This window comes from Oryza brachyantha, chromosome 2 (genome assembly GCF_000231095.2).
Source record: "Oryza brachyantha chromosome 2, ObraRS2, whole genome shotgun sequence".
Taxonomy (NCBI): domain Eukaryota; kingdom Viridiplantae; phylum Streptophyta; class Magnoliopsida; order Poales; family Poaceae; genus Oryza; species Oryza brachyantha.
Window position 1 is genome coordinate 21,225,114 of NC_023164.2, and position 25,991 is coordinate 21,251,104.

Consider the following 25,991-nt stretch of genomic DNA (forward strand, 5'->3'; position numbering starts at 1 on the left):
CGGTAGACGGACGGGAAGAGAACCGGCGGGGAGAGGAGGAGGCAGCCGGTGGAGAAAAGCAGGAGGAGGAGCCGCGACGTCGCCTCGCCGAGCTTCTCCGTGCATGCCCCAGCCGGAAGGGGGAGAGGCGGCGGAGGCAGGAGGCCGGTAATGGGGATTTTTATTATTATTATTTTGGAGTGGGAGGGGTGGGAATGTATATTAGTTTCTCATTTTTTGGTGCCTTTTGTAAAATCTTAGGCTTATATGTAATATGTAAATATAGAGAAATTAAAGGCTACCATGCAAAATAAGGATCTGACAGGTCTGAACTGTAAATTATCATGTATATTACACATGTTTAATCATTTATCTATTCAATCATTTCATACAAATTTATAAAAATATAATTTATAACTAAAATATATTTGGCAATAAAATAAATCACATCAAAATAAATAATAACCATATAAATTATTGAAATAAGATAAATGATCAAATATATTTTAAAAAATTAATAATATCATCTTTTTAAATATGGAGAGAGAGTATAAGTTTTTCCCTTTCCAATTAACTGTCCAGCTACGGCAAGCGAGATCCTATTTGTGTCCCAAAAGGAAGCAGATATATTAAAATCTGCTCCGTAGCCCTTTCTTAAAGCAAACCAAATGGAGATTCGGATCTAATTACACTGCCTAAATCGCAGCTTCTAAAAATGCCACCGTGTTTGACGATGACAAGTAAGATCGCGAGCCAGGTACAAACTTTCTTTGGCACATCGGTTCTACTTTGGCAAGCTCATAGGTTAGGTAATTAACAATATGGTATCAAATCTTCCCCCGCATATTAAAATGTCCAGAGGCCACACATTGCTTTTGATCAAAACCCTCCGCACGCAGCCGACGTCTACGCGACTAGACGCGAGCCGTAGGCGCAACGCCGCCGCCGCCGCGACACAATCCCCAGCCTAAGCGAGCTCTCCGTCGGTCCAATCCCAGCGACCATGAGGCGTCTGCTCGTCCCGGTGTTGCTCCTCCTGCTCGCATTGTCTACGTGCGAGTCCTCCGTGTTGCAGGACACATGCAAGTCCGTCGCCGCCGGCCACCCGTCCGTCAGCTACAACGACTGTATCAAGACCTTCCAGGGCGACAGCGCCAGTGCCACCGCCGCCGACGCGCGCGACCTCGCGGCCATCGCGGCCAGGATCGCGGAGAAGGCCGCGAACTCCACGTCCGCGCGCATCGCCGCCCTGAGGGCGTCGGAGAAGGACGCGAGGAGGCGTGACCGCCTCAGCGTGTGCGCGGAGGTGTACTCGGACGCCGTGGACCAGCTCGGCGAGGCCGCCAAGGACGTCGCCAAGGGCGGGGACGACGCCACCCAGGACGCGCTCACGCAGCTCAGCGCGGCGCTGGACGCGCCAGGGACGTGCGAGGACGCGTTCGGCGAGGCCGACGACGCGTCGCCGCTGGCCCCGGAGGACGCTGAGTTCACCAAGCTGGCGACCATCGCCCTCGCCGTCGCGGCATCGCTCTCGCCGCCGCCATCGACACCGGCAATCAAGGATTGATACTGTCGTCTATCATCGTGATTCGTCTACGCGCTTAATTAGCAGTTTAACAATTTAACATCGTGAACATGCATCTATAATATGATTTTTTTCGATGATATGAGTACTGCTTGATGTGTTAAAATTTTCCATGCTTTACTTGGAAGATTTTGTTCAGTGCCTTGCATGTTTCGCATGCAACGTGGTTTAGTGGGCGACTAGCCAGCTTGGGATCTCATCTCGCGCCTTTTTTTTATAAGTCTTTGAACATGGGTGCCTAGCTGTTTGCTGGAAGTGGGAGCGTTGAGTGGAAGCAAGGCGTGCTGCCTTCTGAACAGCACTTTTGCCTTTAGCCTCTTCTGGCTTGCTGGCATATATTGCTACAAATTAACTAGTGCTAGTAAGGCCATTCTCAGGGGCATTTCATTGATATTATTTAGGTCTCACATCAAACTTTTTAATGACATGGTAAAGCATTTAATTATAAAAGAGAAGAGAACCTTTTCATTCTAGTGAAAGACTCATGGCATTATTTTCAAGCAAATGAAAGCTAAATGAAGGTCCATTAAGACCAAATCTTTTTTTCATCCAAATCTCGTGTTGGGTCCACCTCCTATTTTCTTCTCATGTAATAATTTGTATGGCACACTTCATCATACTCTTATGTAGGAATTTAATGGCTATAAAACTGTGAAATGAAAAAGGTCATTTAGAACACTGACGTGTCACACCTGAAAACTGTGAAATAAAAAGGACCAATAAGAATGTCTTAATAAGCAGGTAGAGATTGGTCTGCTTGGTATGCTTATAAGCCAGAATTTGAGTATATTTTTTCACTTAAGCTTATTTTTTAGTCTTGACTTTTAGTTTGCCATGAATATGTATATAATTTTTTTATTCATAATTATTTTTCGTTGGTAAATATGTAGTTTAAGTTTTTTTTAAAAAATACTCAAAACAATCACCGCCTAGTACCATATAAAAGCCATTCAGTATTTGAGCATATCAGCTTCATATATAGATGATCGATCAGATGTTCACTGATGAAGCGAAAGATATGCAGCATCAGAAACTAATGGGACTTGTTAGAGTAATAAGTCATTGATTGTCTGGTTGATGTTCACCAATCTCCAGAAATTGGAATTTCTAACCCAATTTTATAACCTCCGGATCTTGCACGACTCATGTTCTTATTGACGGTATCGTCTTGTTTGGGTGCGTCGAAGTAAATCAGGTGGCAGCAGTGTATTAGACGGATCAGAGCCTAGCTCATTGGTTAGATTTATGGGGCAGCGGACCATAAGCGTAGGGAAGAAGCTCCTCTGATATGAACTATGACATGGACACGTGGGTTTCAGGTGGGACTCGGATGTCAGCCACCACGATTAAGCCCCCGCGTTATTTAACCTCTCCTCTCAAACACTAGTTTTCCGCATACATCCTTACCGAACTATTAAACACTATTAAACATAGCGTTTTTAGAAAAAAGAAAAGATGTTTTACAAATCATATCAATCTTTTTTCAATCTTTTTATAACTAAAAATTAATTAATCATATACTACTCCACTGCTATGTGCCTCAAATATCAGTCAAACTTAATATGCATCATACAACTGCAAAATCGATTATAAAGTATCCCTTAACTTCTAAAATCGGTGTAAATCGGGTCACTCGATAGTACTGAAAGCAGTTTTATCTAACGACGCTTACTTGGCGTTTTGACTTGGCCTATGTCCTTTTGTGACAGTGATGTGGTGCTTGGGTGGCACTAAAAGCAAAAAATAGAAAAATTAAAATTAAAACAAATATGCTAGTTTAAATGTCAATCAAACAAAAAGATAAAAAGTATCATGCGTTCCCGGTCCCGGTCCCGGTCCCACTCCCTCAACCTCACTCTCCTTCCATATCCACCTCCTCTTCTACCATCTTCAGATGTCCCCATATCTACTTCCCACCTCATCAACTAGCTCGAGCTCAAGCACCAACATGCAACGTCGTCGTGGTGCCAAGCTCCAACATGAGCTCCGCATAATGCAGAGGCGACAATACCGGTTCGCAACACTAATAGCACCACCGACTAGGGGAATGTAAGGTGTGAGGAGGATGGCAGCGGCTTGTGACGCTGATAACTCTGCCGACTAGTAAAAAATAGAGTTATGAGGTTAGCAATGGCCATGCAGAAGGAGATTTAAACAACGTAGGCTCTTCGACCTTTGGTCCAACTGATCGATTTGTTGCCTCAGCTAGCTTTAGGGGGAACTCAAACGCGGGCACACTATCAGGCAACAAAAAAGTGTGTTGTTGGGGGTGGCCAAGAAAGATAGGAAGGCTTAGTGACGGGCCTCAGGGGATGAGTGAGCAGTGTGTTCACCAACATCAAGGTCCTTCAACGCCATCACCTCGCCATGACATGAGCCAACGAATGTTGTGGCAACGATGTTGACGAGGTTATAAATCAATCCCCCGCCTTTCATACTCTCCCATGGAGGAAGTTGACCGAAGAGCTTGCACACAAAGGGCATCAAGTCATCGACTAGGACAATATGAAAGATGTGTAGGTCAACGCCCGCTTCTTCCAGTAGGAGATTCCTCCTGTGTGTTGACACCAAAAGGGTACACAAACATTGTCACTCCCGAGGCCTCCTCCTTCTCCATCCGTGCGCACTCTCCCCTCAATCCTCGTCCAATGGCCACTGCACCCTTATCGTAGCCGGTCCGTCGTTGTTCTACATAAGCAATTACCACTCTCAATACTGCCTCGGGACAATTTGCACCAGCATCCGAAGATTAGGACGTGTTGGTTTTGTGGTTTAGGGGGTGATTAAAACTCGGTCCAGAGTTGAGGGATGGCGAGTGGACTTTTTCCACTTGACATGCAACGGAACACCGCCTTACTGGTCTTCCGGCAGTTGGGCTAGCCCGTCCTCCATACATGCACGTTTAAGTCCAATGGACCTGTCTGCTATTTACACGCAAGAAACAGGCCTAGTATTCCACTCAGCGATGTGGAAACTTTGACGTAGGGCCCACTAGTATATCGTCCGAGCACGCGAAAATACGCGGTTGCGCTCGTCTTGTTGGGGGGAGAAGAGGCCCAAAGCGAGAATCCCCGTTGACGCCCGACGGCCAGAGAACGTGTGCGGTCGGGGCACCGAGAGAATCCAATGCAGCCAGGTAGGCAGATCGGCGAAATCTCGACAATATGGATGGCTCAGCAGGTCGGCGTCCGCGCGCGCCTGGGTTCTCGGCATCCCATTCCATTCGATGGGCAGAGCGGGAAGCAAACCACCGCCACCAACATGCACCACAGTCCTAAAAGACCATACAGAAATATGGGTGCTTCGTACGTACGTTCGCGATCGACGTAGAGTTATCACCTCGCGCCGGTACGTAACGGATAGATATGTATACCTCCCCACTTGTACATGTCCAGGCGTACCGATTGGTCATATTTGGAGCACGGCCTGGTACCCACTCATCCGAAATTGACTGCTCCAGGTCTGCGGTCTACCCAGAATGTCACTATCTGACAGTGGTTTTGCTCCACCCAGAACGAAATTCGGCTGCAAGGTCGTCCTACGATCCAATCCTTCGTCGGCACGACTCGCGAGCCGAAAAAAAGGAGGCAGCTCCGCTTCCACGCGACTGTAGTACGAGACAACGGGCCCTCCTTTTCTACTCTTTTTATTCCCCCGTGCCGCCGTGCGGCGCCACGGCCTCATCTTCTCATCTCCGTATCAGCTGTCTCTCCACCACTCCGCTTGCCTCGGATCACGCGGGACCACGACAGCATGGCCGGCGATGGCGGCAAAAACATCAGCGACGACGGTGGCGACGGGGAAGAAGTCCAGATACAAATCGCAGGTCAATCTTCCCCGTCTGTTGTTCATCTCTCGCCCTCTCTATTTAGCTCCGTTTGGTTCTTTTTCGTTGAGAGAGTGGCGAGGAAGGTGGGGAGCTCTCCTGGTTAGTGTCGTCTTACGATGGGCACTAAACCCAGATGAAAATCTCGTTCGTTTCCTACAGGTTCTTGGTTGTTCGTTGGGGGTGAAACCGTGAAAGCAAACCCGCGATCGCGAGGTGTTCGAGGAATTGCCTGCTCTCGTGCGTGTCCTGTTGGATATGAGATGTGTTTTTGTTTATAGACATCTGTCCTTTTCAGCCTGTCTAGGACCGTATTCAAAGGAAGTGTAAGTGCGCGACATCGAGTAACAGAGTAGGCATGTGCGTTTAGTTGTCAAACTCCTGTTATTTGTCTGCATGAGTTGGATAAGTGGTTGATGATAGCACCAGCTATAGTATCCACTGCATCAGATCATTGGTAAAAATATATTCTCTCCGTTTCATTATTATAATATTTTCTGATCTCGTCTAAATTCATATGTGTGCTTGTCATTCTAGACACATATACAAAATCATATATGTTGATATATAGATAAATTTAGGTAAATCCAGAAAATCTTATAATATGGAATGAATGGAATAATATTTTTTTTATATTAGTGCATGATTTCCCCAAGATTACAAAAAACTCTCTTTCATATGATAGTCATAGTTTCACATAAAATATATCGTGCAAAACCATAAATAACGTAGCAACTTGTAAACCTTTTTATAGTTCTTAAAAATATAAAAAAAAATCACACACGCAGAGATGATTAAATAGATAATCTACAATGTTGGACAAACTCAACTTTGTTTGTAAGATGTAAAATTAACAATTGGCAAAGAAAAAAGGAGCATGGTTGTCTAATATCATCTTAATATGTGTGATATTTTTTTCATTTTTTAATAGAAATTTTATGCCATGGTTTCTACCTAGACGTGGTTTATCTAACACTTTCTTTGGACGTTTTAAATTTCCATATTAATTGGAGAAAAAGAAAAAGATTTGAATAGTTAGATAATGGCGAGTCCAAATATAATGGTGTAGATTGATCAATGTTACTATACAGGGCTCTTTTATCATCCTTGAAAAATAACTTCAGGTATCAAGAATTTTAGTATAAATTTTTTGTATCTCAAGATATAATTTATCTCAAGGTATCATATTTTTACACTAAAAAGTGTGATACCTTGTATTTTTTAAAGATGGTAAAAAAGCTCTACTATATAAAGTACAATTGTTACTATACAAACATAAGATAATAGTTGTATATGAAATCTAATTCTGTTTTTATCTGGAATATAAGAGAAAATAAGAGTTCTATATCAAATATTACTCTACTTCAATTATCTAGCTCCAACAAATTCTGCTGGATAATCCCCAAGTACCCTAGCTTCTCCAATTGACAACACAAAGGATGTAGCCATAGTCCTGTGTTGTCCGACTTTCTTAAAATAAATGTGGAGCATTGGGTTTATATCCCATTGTTCCAAGAAGGATAAAAGAAGCTTTCACTTCATTATGGGAACTGTGGGGGTACTGAGGTCCTATTTCGAAAAGAAAAAGAAAGTTTTAGTTGGCCATGAATATGCTTACATTAAGTTTGGGCTATCCTGTTGATACTGCATATCGACTGTAACTTGCAGGTTCACCCAAAGCTGAAACTTGCTCAACTCTTGAACTACCTAGACAGAACTCTCCTGTCAAGAATTGGCATTGGCGGTTGATGGTAGGAGTTAATATATTCTTCCTTATTGCCGGTCAGACAGCAGCTACACTTCTTGGGAGGTTCTACTACAATCAAGGCGGGAATAGCAAGTGGATGTCCACATTCATCCAAACTGCTGGCTTTCCGGTTTTGTTTGTTCCCCTATATCTTTTCCGTTCAAAGATGCCTTCTACTCAAACAGCCACTACTAATCCTGGCCCTAAAACTTCTGTTACCAAACTTACTCTGATATATGTTTCACTGGGCCTCATCCTTGCTGCAGATGACTTGATGTATTCCTATGGCCTACTATATCTTCCTGTCTCAACGTATTCGCTCATCTGTGCTAGTCAGCTTGCCTTCAATGCTGTCTTCTCATATTTCCTCAATGCCCAAAAGTTCACCCCTCTGATTTTTAATTCTGTAGTCCTTCTTACCTTTTCTGCTTCACTCCTTGGAGTTGACCAAGATTCTCAAGGAACTACTAGTATCTCACATGGGAAGTACATTTTGGGTTTCGTATTGACACTCGGGGCTTCAGCTACATACGCTCTCCTTCTCTCCCTGATGCAAGTCACATTTGAGAAGGTTATTAAGAGGGAGACCTTCTCTGTCGTGTTTAACATGCAGATATATACAGCTCTTGTGGCAACATTGGCTTGTCTTGTTGGGTTATTTGCAAGTGGTGAATGGGCCACTTTGCATGGAGAGATGCATGCATTCTACTCTGGGAAGCTGTCATATGTAATGACGCTGCTGTGGACTGCTATATCATGGCAGGTAGCATCAGTTGGAGTGGTGGGGTTGATCTTCGTGGTGTCATCATTGTTTTCAAATGTGATAAGCACCCTAGCTCTGCCCATCATTCCTGCTTTTGCTGTGATTTTCTTTCATGACAAGATGGATGGAGTAAAGATTATAGCTATGCTGATGGCCATTTGGGGATTTATTTCATACGGCCACCAATTGTACAATGATGACAAGAAAACTAGAAAGACTTCAGTCAGTTTAGTGGAAACTTCTTAACCATCACAATGGTGTCAAACCTGCCATACTTAATGGTTCCGAGTAAGGTACTGTAGTTATTAGGAAGTCCATCAAAGAAATTTCATTTTTGCATATATTGTATTGCCTACTCTGATGTAAGGATGTGTCATGGAAGAAAATAAAGTTTATGGCAATCCCAATTTTCCTTGTCCTGTGAAGATTCTTGCCACGCTTGATAAGTTGATATTGTGCCACTACTGGGTTGGTTCATTTAGTCTGTATGCAGTGTATACAGTAGCGTAGGTGGAGGTTAAGATATTTACTATAAGTTTCAGTATTGCTTTGACGTCTATGTGTAATTGTGTATGTCAAACATCTCTCTACTTTTATCATTCACAATGTAGCTTCAGACAGATTGGATGGTTACAAAATGGGACGGCAACGCTCGAACTGCTGATAGCTCCGGCCTGCTCACATAAAAACAGAAAAAAAAAACGAGAACTGAAATTGCGCAGGTGAGAGCAATGTCATAACAAGCAGCCGGAAACCGCCATCGGCAGCGAAAGCAGTATATACCACCAGGAACTAGCTCTCAATACAACGTCATTTTTTTCTCATTTTTGTTCCTCCCTCTTCTGTCGTCCACAAGTCACAGAATTACTCAAGGTGGTTCACAAAATCACAACCCTTCCCACCATCTCCTTGATTTATTTTTCCTCAGATATTCTCCGCTGATCTTTGATTCGTGAAACGAGCAAACCCGGAAGGGGATGACCACAAGCGTGCCGAAGTATTGTACGGCAGTAGTAGTGGGCGATAAATGGGCCGAATACTCTTTGTGGCACGCGCGACCACACAGAGCCCACCCAGCCAGGCAGAGATTTCCGCAAGGCCCAGCAAGGGCGCTCACCTTTGGGCTTTACTGTGCTCCTGCACGGCCCACATAGTAGCAGGCCCAAGCGGCTCGCATTTTCCACGCAATTGGTACAGAAAATTCTGAATTTCTGATGAATATGTCCGTGTAAGAGCAAGTTTATAGCTTCAATCCATCTATAGTCAATCTAATAGCTAATTCATACAATAACTACCTAGAAAACATATACTACTCTGTCATACCTATCATACGCATATTATGTCTTGGAGTCATGTGTCAGTGACACGACAAGCACAGGCGTTGCCGATGACGAGCTACAGGAGAAGGCGGGCGACAAGAGGCGATCGACTTGACTACGCAGGATCAACTCTCGTGTTCGTGGGCCGGATTGGGCTGCGTAGTTTCTGTCTCAAGGCCTGCGTGCCAACTGTCACACATGTACTCATGACCTAGAGCATGTACAGCTGAGCTGGCGGCTGCATATATATAAGCTAGAACGAAGAGGAGAGAGGCTGGGTTTTGGCTTGGTGGCGATCGGCGGCGGCGGCTCATCCTGCTGGGGTTGAGAAGACTTGTAATCAGCCAAACATTCATCTATCTTAAGCCAGTTTACTCCTCCCAAATTATGTGTTCTTGCTGTTCTTCGTCATCACCTAGCGATACCTAACAAAACTGGTATCAGAGCCATCCTCAACACCACCAAATTTCTTGATCGGGCTGTAGAATTACCGGAAAGGGTGGGAATTCAGCTGCGAAATCGACTGAAATCCACAAAAGTTTCGACTCCCCGGACCGGGTTGGCCTGATTCGGAGTGTGGTGCGGATAGCCAATCTGGAGAAACCACGTTATCTGACGAAGCAAGCGTTGAAGATCATGGAGCAAGGCGACAAGCTCGATCTGCTACTCAAGAAGGTCGACGAGGCCGAGCAGCGTCGGGCGGAATCGGATTTGAAGAATCATGCTGTGATCCAAGCGATCAAGAAGGCGGTGGAGACGAGGTTACCCGAGATTGAGAAGAGAGTTGAGGGCCTGAGCACCACAGTGGAAGGGTTGCAAACCAAAGTTGAAAATCTGCAGAAGTTGGCTCACGAGTACTCCAGATCGCCCCATGGCTATGAAACTCCACCTCCTACTGGTAAGCCCCAATTCTCAAGTGTTCCTGAGTTTGGTTCTACTTTCCATGATCGGAGTCCGTCATCTCATTCACCAAATCTTAGTGCCAACGTGCCTCCTATGACTTGTCCTCAATTTGATGGAGAAAATGCACAGTTATGGAAGGATAACTGTGAATCCTACTTTGATGTGTATGGGGTGCACCCCCATCACTGGGTGAAAGTGGCCACACTTAATTTTGTGGGAGCTACAACTTTTTGGTTACTGTCTATGCGTGCTAGAATGATTGGTATTTCTTGGCTGGAATTCTGTGATCGGGTGGAGTCAAGGTTTTTGAAGGATCAGGAACAAACTCTAATTAGGTTGCTCTATCATGTACACCAGACTACTACTGTAGTCGACTACGTAGAAAGATTTGACAACATCATGCAGCAATTGTTGTCTTATCCAAAGCCAGCTGAACCAAGGTATTTTGTGACAAGGTTTGTGGATGGATTAAAGGATGATATCAGGATTGTAGTCATGATCCAGAAACCGCCAGATATCGATTCCGCTTGTTCCCTGGCCATGCTGTATGAGGAGGCTGTAGATGAAATCAAGTCCAGTGGGAAAAAAAGATATGATCAGCCATCCAACTCCAGAGTAAACTGCAATTTACCCAATATTTATACCCCTTCTCAGGCTAGATCTCCAGTCAAATTAGCAGTGAAAACAGCAGGACCAAGGAAGATAAGTTGGCTGCTCTCAAGGCATACCGCAGGGCTAAGGGCCTATGTTTTGTATGTGGAGAGAGATGGGGGCAAGACCACAAGTGTGCACCATCCGTACAGCTTCATGTGGTGCAGGAATTGATGGAAATCATGCAAGGTGAATCAGACCATGAACATTCAGTCAGTGAGAATCAAGCTGAAGAAAATGACATTACTGACAACAGTAATCTAATGGCTATCTCTCAGCAAGATCTGTGGGGAACGAAATCCAACAAATCCATTTGGCTCAGGGGTTGGCTACAAGGTCAGGAAGTATTGATGTTGGTAGACTCTGGTAGTACTCATTCTTTCATCAATCAGGACCTGGGAACCAAATTACGAGTCCGAAAGTTGAGTAATCCAATATCTGTCAAGGTGGCTGATGGCAGTATATTAAGTTGTAATGAAGCTGTCTTCAACTACCAATGGAACATACAGAATCAGTGTTTTTCTTGTGATTTCAGATTACTTCCATTGGGTAGCTATGATATCATCTGGGTATGGACTGGTTGCAGCAACTTAGCCCCATGAAGGTTGAATGGAATGAAAAATGGCTGGAATTCAGTCATCAAAACAAGTTGGTCAAGTTGCAGGGCATTACAGCTAACCTCTCTTCGTGTGCCACTGTTAGCAGTGAACAAGTCCGAGGCATGTTAAGTCAAGGTTCCCTACTCCATTTGGTACAAGTTCAAGTGCAACAGCCTACAGTTTCTGAAGAAAGGCTCCCTGAAATTCATAAATTGCTGGATCAGTACTCTGACATTTTTGCTGAGCCAACTGGGTTACCTCCTAAAAGATCTTGTGACCATACCATCCGTTTGATTCCTGGCAGTAAGCATGTTAATTTGAGGCCTTACAGACACAACCCAGCCCTCAAAGATGAAATTGAGAAACAAATTGCTGAAATGCTTCACTCTGGAGTCATACAACCCAGTCACAACCCTTTCTCTTCTCCAGCCATTTTGGTAAAAAAGAAAGATGGCACATGGCGGTTAGTGATCGATTACAGGAAACTCAATGAGCAGACTATCAAAAGTAAATACCTTGTACCCATAATTGATGAATTATTAGATGAACTGTCTGGTTCATAGTGGTTCACAAAGTTGGATCTAAGAGCTCGTTACCATCAAATTAGAATGGCACCAGGAGAGGAGCACAAAACTGCATTTCAGACTCACTCTGGACACTATGAGTACAGGGTCATGTCCTCTGGCCTCACAGGTGCTCCAGCCACTTTCCTTGTTGCCATGAATGACACATGGCATCCAATACTAAGAAAATTTGTGTTGGTCTTTTTTGATGACATCCTCATTTATAGCCCTGACTTGGATTCTCACATAAATCATGTTCAACAAGTTTTCCAGCTCCTGAGAGAAGGCCAATGGAATGTTAAACTCAGTAATTGTTCTTTTGCTCAAAAGCAACTTTCTTATTTAGGGCATGTCATTGGGGCTGCAGGTGTCTCTACTGAACCTTCTAAGGTTCAGGATGTGTTGAATTGGCAGACTCCACACAATGTTAAGAAGCTAAGAGGATTCCTGGGTCTCACAGGTTACTACAGAAAATTTGTAAAGAACTATGGCATCATTAGCAAACCTTTAACCCAATTGCTCAGAAAGGATGTGCCCTTCAAATGGTCACCTGAAGTAAATTCAGCCTTTGAACAGCTAAAACAAGCATTAGCCGCTGCACCTGTTCTAGCCCTACCTGATTTTCAGAAATCTTTTGTGGTGGAAACAGACGCCAGTGAATCGGGCATAGGGCAATTCTTTCTCAAGATGGTCACCCCATTGCTTATGTCAGTTAGGCTCTCAGTCCAAAATTTATCGACTTATCAACTTATGAGAAAGAGTGTATGGCTGTCCTCTTGGTTGTCGATCACTGGAGGTCATACCTCCAGATTGGTTCATTCACTATTCTCACTGACCACCATAGTTTAAAGCATCTCAGTGATCAGAAGTTGCACACTGTCTGGCAGCACAAGGCATTTACCAAACTGCTTGGTCTGGATTACAAGATATGCTACAGAAAGGATAGTACTAATGCTGCTGCTGATGCCTTATCCAGACAATTTCAGGAGATTCATGCTCTCTCTACCTGCACACCTGTGTGGTTGCAAGAAATTATCTCTGGTTATGAAAAAGACTCTGCTAGCATGCAGTTATTGGCTTCACTGGCTGTTAATCCCCATGCTCAATCTGGGTATTCTCTACATAATGGTATCATCAAATTTAAAGGCAGAAAATGGATTGGTCAAAATACCGAATTACAAACTAAAATCATCACTGAGTTGCATGCTAGCCCAGTTGGAGGACATTCAGGATTCCCAGTTACTTACAGGTGAATTAAACAACTATTTGCTTGGCCACACATGAAAAAGATGATCAAACTTCAACTACAACAATGCCAAACTTGCTTACAAGCTAAACCTGACAGATCAAAATATCCTGGCCTACTGCAGCCATTGCCTGTACCCCAAGGAGCTTGGCAGGTAATTTCTCTTGATTTTATTGAAGGATTGCCCCGCTCTCACAAGTTTGATTGCATCCTGGTGGTTGTTGACAAGTTTTCTAAGTATGCACACTTTCTGCCCTTGGCCCATTCCTTCACGGCTCTAGATGTGGCTAAGGTATTCATGTCTCATGTCTACAAACTCCACGGACTACCCATCACCATCATCTCCGATCGTGATAAAATTTTCACTAGCAATTTGTGGGACCAACTTTTTTCTCTCGCTGGTACTTCTTTGCACCTCAGTTCGGCTTATCACCCCCAGTTGGACGGTCAAACTGAGCGTGTTAATTAGTGCCTGGAGATTTACCTTCGTTGTTTTGTCCATGCTTCCCCAACCAAATGGTCAGATTGGTTACATTTAGCAGAATTCTGGTACAATTGTTGCTATCATTCGGCGTTGCAGAAGTCACCATTCGAAGTACTGTATGGCCATCCTCCAAACCATTTTGGTATCACTCTTAACGACTGCACAGTACTAGATTTGAATGCCTGGTTGAGTGATCGCAAACTAATGCAACAGTTGGTCCAGCAGCATCTTCACCGGGCTCAACAACAAATGAAACATTTTGCTGACAAGAAGAGAAGTTTCAGGGAATTTGCGGTGGGCGACTGGGTCTATTTAAAAATCCAACCGTATGTTCAATCTTTCATGGCTAATCGAGCTAATCACAAACTTGCCTTCAAGTATTTTGGCCCCTACCAAATCATTGCCAGAGTGGGTTCGGTTGCTTACAAGCTCGATTTACCTTCGGACTGCCTCATTCACCTAGTTATTCATGTGTCCCAGCTGAGAGGCCTCAAGCACCCTTCACCTGTCCTCCATCCCAAACTTCCGTCAGGCGATATTCACCTCCGCTATCCTCTTCACGTGCTGGATTCTCGCCTTATCAGGAAAGGTAACCACACTTGCCCTCAACTTCTGATTCAGTGGTCTGATTCTGTTGCCGAGGATGCTACCTAGGAGGATGAACCCAACCTACGTCGACGCTTTCCTGGAGCCTTGGCTTGGGGGCAAGCCAAATTTCAAGGGGAGGGGACTGTCATTGACACGACAAGCACAGACGTTGCCGGTGACGAGCTACAGGAGAAGGCGGGCGACAAGAGGCGATCGACTCGACTACGCATGATCAACTCTTGTGTTCGTGGGCCGGATTGGGCTGTGTAGTTTCTGTCTCAAGGCCTGCGTGCCAACTGTCACACATGTACTCGTCACCCAGAGCATGTACAGTTGAGCTGGCGGCTGCATATATATATAAGCTAGAACGAATAGGAGAGAGGCTGGCTTTTGGCTTGGTGACGATCGGCGGCGGCGGCTCACCCTGATGGGGTTAAGAAGACTTGTAATCAGCCAAACATTCATCTATCTTAAGCCAGTTTTACTCCTCCCAAATTATGTATTCTTGCTGTTCTTCATCATCACCTAGCGATACCTAACATCATGCTGCCACTGGCTACAAATCTGTAGCTCATTACTTTTCTCTCTCTTTTCTTATCTCGTTAAAATATGTTTATAACTGACTTCTAAAGGAGCTAACCATGAAACTTGTATTCACTGGTGAGTTTGCACGGCTCATAGAGAAAAGAGCACTGATCCCAAGCTTTCCTGAACCCTGACTAAGAAGAGTTGCAGAATGTCCGTTTTGAAGTGCAGAGTTTGCAGAAACAGAGAAACAAGCTGGGCTGCTGCAACCGAAAATGAAGGATCTATGACGTAAATACTGTCAAACAGCCGGTTTTGCATATCATGCTTGGGTCATCGGCATGAGCTGGCGCGTCAGCGAGAAGGTTAAGCGCAACTCCATTTGTGTGATACTTGTCATGGATGGTCCTAATACAGTTCTTCATTTAAGGGGTTGTTTTATTGTGAACGCATCAATTAGATAGGCATGTGCTTAAAATACTTTGCTCATCTATTGCGTTCGTACGTACATCAACCTATCAACTGTAACCAGACACGCATTTATCCTCGAGGAGGTTGGTGGAATGGCGACCATCGGCGCATCTGTCCTGCAGCCCAAATACATCAGAATGCTAGAAGATTCTGCTCCTGCACGGAAGCTTCAATCAGCCTCACGAAATGCTGGATCACTATTTCATTGGTAAAGATGAAGACGACGAATTGACGATTCTTTGGATTTTTAGATAGCTATTAACGATATAATAAACTACTATAAAATTCAAAATTTTAGTTTAATATATTAATTTTTATAAAAAACATAATTTAGCACTTTAGAAAACATACAAAAATACAAAAGATAGAAGGAGGTGGCTCACGAACATCTTCTAGGAAACACTAATATTTAACTAATTAACTATGTAGAGCTATATATTGGCTCAATCGAACAAAAACATTAGGTCTAAAAATTACCACTTATAAAAAAAGACTAAAACTGAATTTATCATGTACGTTTGCTCCAAATTTAGGATACGGAAAAACTAATGTTAGACAAATCTATTGGAGATATGATTTTAGGACAAATTCCTAAAATTCGGTTATAGGAATATTTTATAGACCTGTTGGAGATACTTAGCCGTACCGTGCATGCAACCAACCAACCTTTTACGCTAGACTTTAGATGAGCTGCAGCACAAAAAGTTAGTCCACGAGGCTGCCATTGTGACATGCTGGGACTTCCTAATTTCGGTCGCAGATAAAAACCATCCCGAGTAGGAGTTCAGAAATACAGCGGAAGAGCAAATCGTGTTTTTCATTTTCCAGGAGAGCAACGATCGAGCCATTAAAAGGAGAGTTGCCTGATGTCGTACGATTTTCCCTAGCTCCCAACAAACACCTGTTCCGTCAATCAATCGATCGCGTAATCACATGCTCGGGACCTGAAGTTTGTTGCACGTTGCGACGAAGCACTCGACCAGCAGCCACAGCCACAGGGGGGCAAGTCCATCCTTCGCCGCAAAGCAGATCAAAAAGGGGCGGGCAGCAGCAGCCAACAGCCACCGGGACCGGAGTTCGATCGACCAGACCAGGTGAGGTGTGCCCCGGCCGACAAGGCTCACCACGGCAGCAACACGAGCCCGGCCACGGGCCACCACGAGCACCTGCACCTGCGCCGCCACCACCACCACCACCACCACCGGCGCAGCCAAGCGCAAAAACGCGATCCAACCACCACCCAACCCCGACGAACGAGGCGAAAAGTGGGTGCGGAAAAGCGGATGGCGAAACGAGAGGGTAACGCACTAGGGGCGCGGCGGCTGCGCGGCCTGGAGCACGGTCAACCGTGCGTACGCTCGCTCGCACTAGGCGCCGAGTGCTCGGCTCATCATCACGCGCTCGCCCACCAGACGCCGGTGCGTGTGCCACCATCGCGCGCGTCGTCGCCGTTCGCATCCACCGCACCGCACTGCAGCTGACCTGGGCTAACGACGCCTCTCGCGAGGATTAGGCATTTAGGCAGGTAGCAGACGGCAGCGTCCTGGGCCAGTGCCGAAATGCAAACCATGATTGCACACTTGCTGGTTTCCAACTTACACATTTGCTTTTGGTGATGTCTTAGCTGGAGAAAGTATGCTTGCTATACAACGCTCTAGTAGTAACTCCTCTCTCTCTCTCTCTCTCTCTCACCATTGCTAGTCTTGGCTTTGGAGTCTCTTCAATTTGGATCACAACTAGCAAGAGGATGAATGGGAAAACACGATCTTTAGAAGCGATGCTTAATTAGAAAAAGAAAAAGAAAACGATGGGTGGAGCGTCACTTGGAAGAGTATTTAGTACTAGCTAGTATTTTACATTGTACTTCACCGTGCACTTGTGGGGAAGACATATGCGGGTTGACTTTTACATATTGCTTGCACAAAGAGGGTTGACTTGGTAACTGCCCAGTGGCACGACTCTTTTGTCTCTAACACCAATCCACATGATTGGGACATCATCATTATTAGTATTCCTAGAACATAGAGTCCGATAGTGTTAGGGAAATTGGTCATCTACTCATAACAATTTCTCTGAAATCACACGATCAAAACAAGAGCATTGAATAATACTTCAAAACTCATCGTAGGATCAAATCTTAAAGTTGTTGGTATAAATTAGGGGAACCCAACAGAATAGCGAAACGAAGTATTGAAATCTCCTGATAAATTTGATCAAAGTGATAAACGGGAACGAAAATCTTCTCGATGAATTATTTTTCCCTTCCAAACACCAGCTTGTAGAAGAAAAGTCAGTAGATTGAAGGGCGCTAATGTTGACGTCAGAAATCGATCTGGTCTGACGAACCGGCCAGCGACGGCGGATTACAAATTCTCATCAGAACCTATCATATACTGAAACTGATCTTGCCATCAAACTTCTCAATGTCTATTTTTGGTAGACACGTTCGAAAAAAATTACAGATCAAAATATGATAGGTTCAACGAAAAAAGAAAATCTTCTGGCCAGATGAAAATCAGGGCACAAGCACATGCAATCCACACCTTGGTGCAGCAGGATAAAAACCAACGATGCTGCTTGTTGCTGCAGTGTCCTGCTGCGCGTGCAACACACTGTTCCTGCTTGGCTGATGTGTGCAGCCGATGCAGGGACAGACGGGCATGGCTGCCTTGGTACTACGGCTGGTGGCCGTCCTCGAGGAAAAGCGACGATCGCTGCTGCTGTGCCGTGACAGGAGATGCATGACGACAACGCGGCCGGCTGAAACGCACTACAATGAACGGGACAATCTGCGCCCGTTGGATAAAAGTGCCGACGGCCGAAGAACAGATGGAATAGCACTGATAAATTTATTAGGAGATTTCAATACTTCGTTTCGATATTCTGTTGGATTCCCCTACTTTATACCAACAACTTTAGGATTTGATCCTATGGCGAGTTTTGAAGTATTATTCAATGCTCTTGTTTTGATCGTGTGATTTCAGAAGAACTGCTACGAGCACATGACCAATTTCCCTAACAAGTGGTATCAGAGCCAAGATCCGATCTACTCGGTTTGCAGCGTTCTTCGTCGAGTGTCTACGGCCGGCGGCAGCGTTCATCCTCAACATGAGTGGCGATACAGATTGCATGCATCTGTTCTGTCTGGGCACCCTCACGCTCGTCCACTCCCTGTCCTGCACGCATGCACACCACAGCAAAGGCAAGGAGCAGCAAATAAAATATACAGCAACAAGTAGCATCGCTGGATTTTTTTTCTCCTGCCCTGGCTTCAAGTTTCTTGGAGATTTGCCACTTCATCCACACACCAACATATCAGGAAGTTTTTTCTCTGTTCAACCTATCATATTTTTGATTTGCAAATTACTTTTTAGGGAAATTTGATCCAAATTATTATCTGTAATATATTTGGATTATATTACTAGTTTCCTACTAGTTTTCTCCTAACCGTTTCCTACTTAGATTAGGAGTAGGATTAGTTTTCTAATAGGATTTTGTCAGCCTTTTCCTATTAGGACTCCTTGATTTCTCCTTATATATATCCCTTGTAAGCTGCACGGGAAGGGTGCGACGGCCCGGTGTATTTTCCTACTATTGTAATCATCACCTCATAGTGGATATTGCCGGTTGGCGTCCGTGGTTTTTTCCCGTAAGGGTTTTCACGTTAAATCTGCTTCTTGGTTATACGTCTATTTCCCTAACAAGTGTCAACATTTTCCTATTAGGACTCCTTGATTTTCCCTTATATATATTCCTTGTAAGCTGCACGGGAAGGGCGCGACGGCCCGGTATATTTCTTTACTATTGTAATCATCACCTCATAGTGGTTATTGTCGGTTGGCGCCCGTGGTTTTTTCCCGTAAGGATTTTCACGTTAAATCTGTTTCTCGGTTATACCTCAATTTCCCTAACAGATAGATAACTGAAATATGTTGAAACCAAGATGCCGAAGCCGAATCAAAACTCTGCCTGCAGCTAATTTCAATGATGATGCAAAGCTCACGTTAGATCAGTAGCATTCAAAAATTTCTGAATTCTTTTACCGGCTCATTTGGATAACACTAATATATATCCGGTGCTATTTCAAACAGAGGTAGAGAAAAATATTATCACAAAGCAAGTGAAAAAGTCCAACCTTCTCTTTAATTAACAAGTTAGCTGATAGAAAGAGTAGCAGATGAGCTTAACAAGAGTGAGCCACATCTTCCCAAGAATATCTTTGCTTAGTGAAGTAGGGTACTAGCCTACCTGATTTGATATTTGTTTATTAGCAGCAACACCATTACTTGGTATGATGATGGTACCATGAGCAAACAAATGGATGGATCCAACCAAATAGCTGGAAGATTGGAGTATGGTGCAACAAACAAATAAATCGTTTCACCAGGAGAAAGTAAGAAAATGATGTATCCAGTTATAGAGCTGGAGAGAGTGGGGCAGCATGTGAAGCACGAAATGTAGCATTGCTGTGCAGTTCTAAGCACAACTTTGCAGTTCCATGTTGTAATTTGTATACCTAAACATTAATAGTTCCAAAAGGAAAGGGTAGCATCTATACACAAAATATTGCAGTATCAAGCTAGCTAGGAGCATCTAAACACAAAGCAGTGCATGTTAACTGTTAACACGTCATAATCAGCCACCAGTCACAATATTGCCCACACGAATATAACATCATCATCATCATCATCATCACATAATCACATCGTGGGCAGCCCACAAGTCGCCAGCAAGACCTGAAATGAACACAAAGAATCACACCAAATCCTCTAAATCGATGTCACCTTTCGTATAATTTGAAGGAAAACACGCCCGCTAATTAGACTTACTAACGAATACTATGTTTGTGCACCCTTTCCGGCTTTCCTACCGTGCCATCCAGAAAACGAACGCCACAATTTCATGATGTTTGTCTATTGTCAGTTTTGTCATGGTAGTCACCGCTTCAAAACCAGAATGTAGTTTATCTCAATAATCCCACTCTCTAACCCTGATTAAATGCTCTGAAAGGGATAAAGCGGCTGTATCGTGTCATTTAGCAATTAGCATAGGCATGTTTGATCTTTTCTCACCAAGTTTCTCTTATATTCAGCATTTTTAAAAAAAAATCTGTGGGCACCGTGTTGTATGGATAGATGTTGTGAAAAGCACACAGCAGACAGCACTAGTACTACGGTTTTTTCTTTTCACCTCTGTACGTGGTAACTGTGCAAAAAATGGAATGAGCGGATAGTCCATAACTTCAGTATGCACAAAGAGGTTGAGAACATTTAAGTATGGTTTGGTGCACCAGAAAAAAAGGAGTAATGGAGGCACAGGTAGCCATCGCCCATAAATATGCTGCCTGCCTCCATGTGAAAGCTCTGACCAAATGGAATTGAATCGATACTCTTTCATGGAGTATTCATAGAGCATGGACTCTTCTCAGATTCAGAATTCATTCAGACACAAAACAATCAAGAACCTTCTTTTAATCCCTGTGCACAAAGCCACAGACACTACTATCCCCCTACTCAGATCCCTCTCACTCTTAACTCCAGCATTTAATTCTTTGTACAAACGACCTGTACCGTGCAGTCCATGCACATCAACAGGTCCACTCATTCTTAAACCCAAGCAATCAAGAAAGAAATTAAAGTTAATTAATAATTTTTGCAAATCAAGATCAGACAACTAGCTGTACAAACAATTAAGCAGCTGTTACAGTGATGGTCGGCTGACAAGAAGTGGTAACCTATATGTCAACAAAGTGGTTTGGAGTATAAAATCTTATAGACTTATGGACAGAATGCATATAAAAAAAAGAAAAATCTAGAAAGGACGGTAATTGGGATTAGGTAGTAATAAGCGCTGAAGAAGATAAAAAATGGTCAAAAAAGAAAACGTCAAAGATCACCGGAAGCGACCGCCGTCGGCGAGCTTTCTGGAGCGGCACCGCGTAATTGAGGCGGCCGAGGAGAGGTTGTGGAGTGGCGATGGCCGGAGCTCGCAGGAGAAAGTGCCTTGGTCGGGCGGCTGGACGTGGCGGTGGCGGCGCCCGGGGCTGGGCCGCACGAGAGGGCTGAGGCAGACGGCGAAACCCGATGGCATGCTGCTGGTTTGGCGACGCCGGCATGGGGTCCTCCGCATCGGTGAAGGAGATGGCTGCCATGCGGGATCCGCCGGCGAGCTGCTCTCCTCGTCGCTGCCATCACAGTTCCGCTCCGGCGAGAGCCCACGGTTACTGACTACGCGGCAGGAGCGCCTAGGTGGGGGTGACGAGGCGATCGTGGCTGGCGTCTGCTTCTTGCGGCGGCGTGGCATGAACCCGGCGAGCCAAGAACGGTTTCTGCGCCCACTGTCGCTTCCCCTATCCTTCTCCTCCGGTCTGCGATGGTGGTGGTGGCCAAAGAGCGTGGCAATCAACGAGAACTTGCCGGCGCGCCGCTTCTCGTACCCGATGTCTCCCTCCTCAAGACCGCCGCCGATGCCGTACGCGGGCCCGACCTGCGGCGTCCGGAAGAAGAGGAGGCTCGGGTGGTGCTTCAGCGCGCCGCCGCCCGAGGAATCCGACTTCCTGCGGGACACGTACGGCGACACCGACCTCGGGAACGCCGGCGCTAAGGCCGGAGGATCACGCGCAGGCGCAGGCTCCCGCGGCGGAGGCGAAGACGCGCCGCCGTTCTGTGCGGCGGCTAGCGCGAGCAGGCGGTCAGCGAGGCACGTGGCGCAGACGCCGCCGCCCGCCTGGTACGGGTGCTTCTTGCACCTCATGCCCATCTCATGCCCGCCTCATCTCCTCTCCCCGCGCCCATCTCCAGCGCCGGGCGGCCCGGCCATGAGGAAGGAGGGAGAAGGCCGCCAATCTCCAACGGCGCACGCGCACCTGTCCTGCTTCCTTCCTTCCTTCCCCTTCCCCTTCCCCTTCCCCTTCCCTTCCCCTCCCTCGAAATTTGGGCGAGTTTTTTAAAACGGAAAATTTCGGCAAGAGGATTTTTTTTCGGGTCCGCGGGGGCCGGGCTGCGTCCGCGGGCTTAAATAAGCTTCGGCGAAGTGAAGAGGGCTAATGATACCTAGGGCAGGGAGGATGGAATAAATGGAAGCCTTGAGTGCGCTTTCTCTGTTCGCTTTGGTGAGACTAACGAGTAGAGTAGACAAGGTCCGTCTCAATATATATTTACAAAGACGGTAACTAGCTCAGCCAGCTGGGTTTTACGGAGATAAAACTCCTTTTTCAGGACACATTAAATAAGTTACCAAGTGAATAAATGAGAAAAAAAGAACGAAACCATGTCTTACATAAGACATAATTTCTACACAATATTCAAGATATCATGTGAGATAAGTAGCATTAAATTGAAGTATAAAATAGTGGTGTTCAAGATATCATCTATATTGTCATTTGAATAATCATACAAAATAGATTCTCTATTTATATCACGCATTACTCCAACATAACATCTATTTTGTATCATCCATACATATATATATATATATATATATATATATATATATATATATATATATATATATATATATATATATATATATATATATATATATAATGAATATTTGGCAACCACCTACTCTCATATTGATTTTGCTCTCAACTCTTATGATTTTATGTTAAAATATGGATGGATAAAGAGAGAACATCCAAATTTAGATGTCCTCTATCCAATTTGAATGGTCATCTTTTTTTACATGATGGATGCATGATTTATTGGACCTGTTTTTCCGGATTCATATCATCTATTTTCAATATGAATGATGGGATGCATAAGCTACTGGGTTTGCTCTTACATGTGGATGATTCTCTTTTTTAAAAAAAAAGTCAAACGAGATATTTACAAACAAAAAATAATTTATAAACAAACTTTTATATACGTATTCTTAGTAATCTAAAAGCTAAAAGCTAAAGTTAGAAGAAAAACTTTGGTGATAAGCCTCTAAAATTGACTTTAAATTTAATGTTAAACATTCTAATTTTGACTTATAAATATAACCTCTAGCGAAAAAGGCAAGGATAATGGTTACATGCAACTACCTGTTACTATTTGTTGTGCTAACTATGTTTATTGCTAAAACATACCGTTACTATCGTTAACCGTGCTAACTATGTTTACCACTAATACAGGGTAGTAGTACCATGTTATTAAATCTGGATAAAATGTCTTAAAGTAGAAGTTTCTAATATCAACCAACAGTTTTTTTTTTCAAAATGTGGAGTAACCACGGCAAACTGTAAAAGAAAAATGCCCCTATTGTGGATTTGTGCAGTATAAACCGTCGTGATTTTTTTCAACCACGCATCTTGTCAATTTTGTAAGACGAATTCATTAAGTTTTATTTTATGATTTTTGCAGTTTTTTTCACGCCCGATATCGTTGGATGGTGGCTTCGGTAGGTCAAATGATTTTTCTGAACCCGGTGGTACTAGTAGATTAGTAGAGAGATTTGGCACGGGACCATGGCTGGATTCGGTTGCGGCGATGTGGCGGCTGCCGGGCGGGCCGGAGCACAGCCGCACACCGTTGAGAGCGAGACATGCACGTTCGTTCATTCTCACCGGCTATAGTATCTACCGGACTAATCTTTGAAAAGTGTATTTTGGATTTGGCGTATCTACCTGAGTTTATCTTATCTTATTAACCTAGGGAGATGCTCTACTGTTATGGAACAAATTCTGCCACTCAGATAGTAGTAGTAGCTAGTACCCTACTTTTCAGGTTCTGCCTCTGAAGTCTATGAACCGAAGCTGTGGACTTTCAGACCTCTCGTCGTTTCTGAACATTGGGCCCGTTTCTCTTTTGTCATTATTTGGTGAAGGGGATTGTGTTTATAAGGGATGGGCGTTGTAGTGTTTACAATTCAGCAAAAAGCGAAGAATTGTCCCGTTAAGCCCTACGCTCCAGTGTGTCGATGAGGTATAGCCACGTCGGTATTTATACACCATATATTTGTCCTCAGGTGACCGCAGGGGCGGAGCCAGGGGCTTTTTATGCTATCAAATGACACTAATGAAATCTTGAAAATATTATTATAAATTGATGTATCATATTATTTTTATGTGTATTATTTCTAATAAGTAATAGAGATGATACCAATAACGTTTTAGTGTAGCACCGTCCCTAAGTGACTGTGTTGTTCACTGTGTCTCGGGTGGAAAGCCCCGACCAAAATCTACACGAAGGGCGCGCGTGAAATCGATAGGACGTACCGCGGACTTACGCAATGCACGATCGAACTGCATGCACCACAAGTATTAGCTCCTCACTTTCTCGGGGTAATCGTCTTCCAGAAGAGGTTCCCGTTCATCCAGGGCCGTACCGTGTCCATTCTCAGCTGCGCACGGATGCAGTGCACCAAAAGTTATGGAAACAGCAACTTGCACCCCCCACACTTAAATTAGCAGCGTAGAAGCTTCCCATTTACTACGTACTACATAAATTACTTGTCAGTTGTCACTCGAGAAGGACCGTAAAATGAAAAAAAAAATCTCGAAACGGACGAGCAGCACGACTTGGCCGGGGTGGGTCGATCGGCTTTTGGTCGCTGATCACCGCGCGACGACGGAACGCGAGGGGGGTGGACTGTTCGTCCGTCTAGAGAAGCATGACGGTATCACTGACCGGCTGATTGATGGAGATCGAACGAGCGAGAGATCGACCGGGCCGGCGGCCGCGCGACGCGACGTGATCGAGCCATGGCGAGGAGGGAAGCGGATGCACGCGCGCGGCCACCGCACCGATCGATCCACGCGCGCGCGAGCGTCATGTCGCGCTCGTGGAGAAGCTGGCGCTGTCCGGGTTTCTTGTGCTCCCGGCCGTGACGACGCGCGCGCACAGCGCCTGCGCTCTGGCAGGTTCGTCGAATCACGGTGTGGATTGCGGCGTCACGAGGGAAATTGCCAACGAGCGGTTGATTTTGTCGCCGTGCAAGTGGGGTAGAAAGATCAGAACGGCGACAAATCTTTCGTCTTCTGGAGACAGAACTGTAAAGATACGTCGGCTTCTAACTGTTCATGGAAGTGGTCATTTTCGAGATAGATAGATTGGATTGGTCTATCCTGCGTAAAGAAAATGCCAGATTGACCCACTTGCAATTAAGCAAGCAACCCAAGTATCACACGCCTCGGTTTGGAAAAGGATCCATTAGTATTAGGGTCTATTGCATACTCCCTCTATAAAAAAAAAACGAATTATTTGGTTTCCGTATCCAATGACCATCCGTCTTATTTGAAAAACTTTTAGAAAATTAGAAAAAAATTAGTCACACGTAAAGTACTATTCATGATTTATCATCTAATAAAATAAAAAATATCAATCGTAAAAAAAATTGAATAAAAAGAAGAGTCAAAAATTAAAGGTAAAAAATGGAAAATTGGTTTATTTTGGAACGGAGGGAGTACGTCACATGCGTTGATTATTTTTGCTTGTATATAAAAGCATATAGCTGCGTTGTCTAATCTAACTCACGTTGAAGAGGAAGCCGACGAGATAAAAATATGGAAGCGTCATCATCATTGCACTTAAACTAGTCGTGTCTGGTTTCTTGTACACACACAATGAAAATAAGGAAAGATATCGTCAGGTAGGCGGGTAATGTTTTCATGGTTGCATCTCAATATCTTATGATTGAGATTTTGGCAAGATTATCGTTCGTGGCGTGCCTACGCCACGCGTCACGGTCGTATCTAATTCACACGGGGCTGATTAACGGTTGACCAGGTAGCTTCTTTTAGCCGTCGAAGAGCAACGGTG

At 44.5% G+C, this 25,991-nt stretch overlaps 3 protein-coding genes across 4 annotated transcripts; 2 read left to right on the forward strand and 1 right to left on the reverse strand.

The window, feature by feature from the left end:
- The first annotated feature begins 982 nt into the window (after positions 1-982).
- On the forward strand, positions 983-1,610 carry LOC102721245 (putative invertase inhibitor). The gene has a single exon (XM_040520269.1). The coding sequence runs from the start codon at positions 983-985 to the stop codon at positions 1,544-1,546; it is 564 nt and encodes a 187-aa protein (XP_040376203.1). The 3' UTR covers positions 1,547-1,610.
- Positions 1,611-5,199: 3,589 nt separating this feature from the next.
- LOC102719176 (probable purine permease 11) lies at positions 5,200-8,307 on the forward strand. Of its 2 annotated transcripts, none has more exons than XM_006647644.3 (2): positions 5,200-5,390; positions 7,059-8,307. In XM_006647644.3, the coding sequence occupies exons 1-2, from the start codon at positions 5,318-5,320 to the stop codon at positions 8,144-8,146; spliced, it is 1,161 nt and encodes a 386-aa protein (XP_006647707.1). In that variant the 5' UTR covers positions 5,200-5,317; the 3' UTR covers positions 8,147-8,307. The 2 variants fall into 2 exon arrangements, 1 of the variants encoding a protein (XP_006647707.1); XR_001549511.1 differs by lacking the exon at positions 7,059-8,307 and adding an exon at positions 5,553-5,892 and having other exon boundaries at positions 5,301-5,390.
- A 12,382-nt stretch (positions 8,308-20,689) lies between these two features.
- LOC102721811 lies at positions 20,690-22,328 on the reverse strand. The gene has a single exon (XM_040521470.1). It carries the CDS (start codon positions 22,006-22,008, stop codon positions 21,142-21,144), a length of 867 nt encoding a protein of 288 aa, XP_040377404.1. The 5' UTR covers positions 22,009-22,328; the 3' UTR covers positions 20,690-21,141.
- Positions 22,329-25,991: the final 3,663 nt, after the last annotated feature.

Excerpts from the sequence above, each read along its gene's own strand:
- LOC102721245 (XM_040520269.1), top strand. The coding sequence starts at position 983 with ATGAGGCGTCTGCTCGTCCCGGTGTTGCTCCTCCTGCTCGCATTGTCT.
- LOC102721811 (XM_040521470.1), bottom strand. The coding sequence starts at position 22,008 with ATGGGCATGAGGTGCAAGAAGCACCCGTACCAGGCGGGCGGCGGCGTC.
- LOC102719176 (XM_006647644.3), top strand. The coding sequence starts at position 5,318 with ATGGCCGGCGATGGCGGCAAAAACATCAGCGACGACGGTGGCGACGGG. Across the intron at positions 5,391-7,058 it reads AGTCCAGATACAAATCGCAG|GTTCACCCAAAGCTGAAACT; the intron begins GTCAATCTTCCC and ends TGTAACTTGCAG.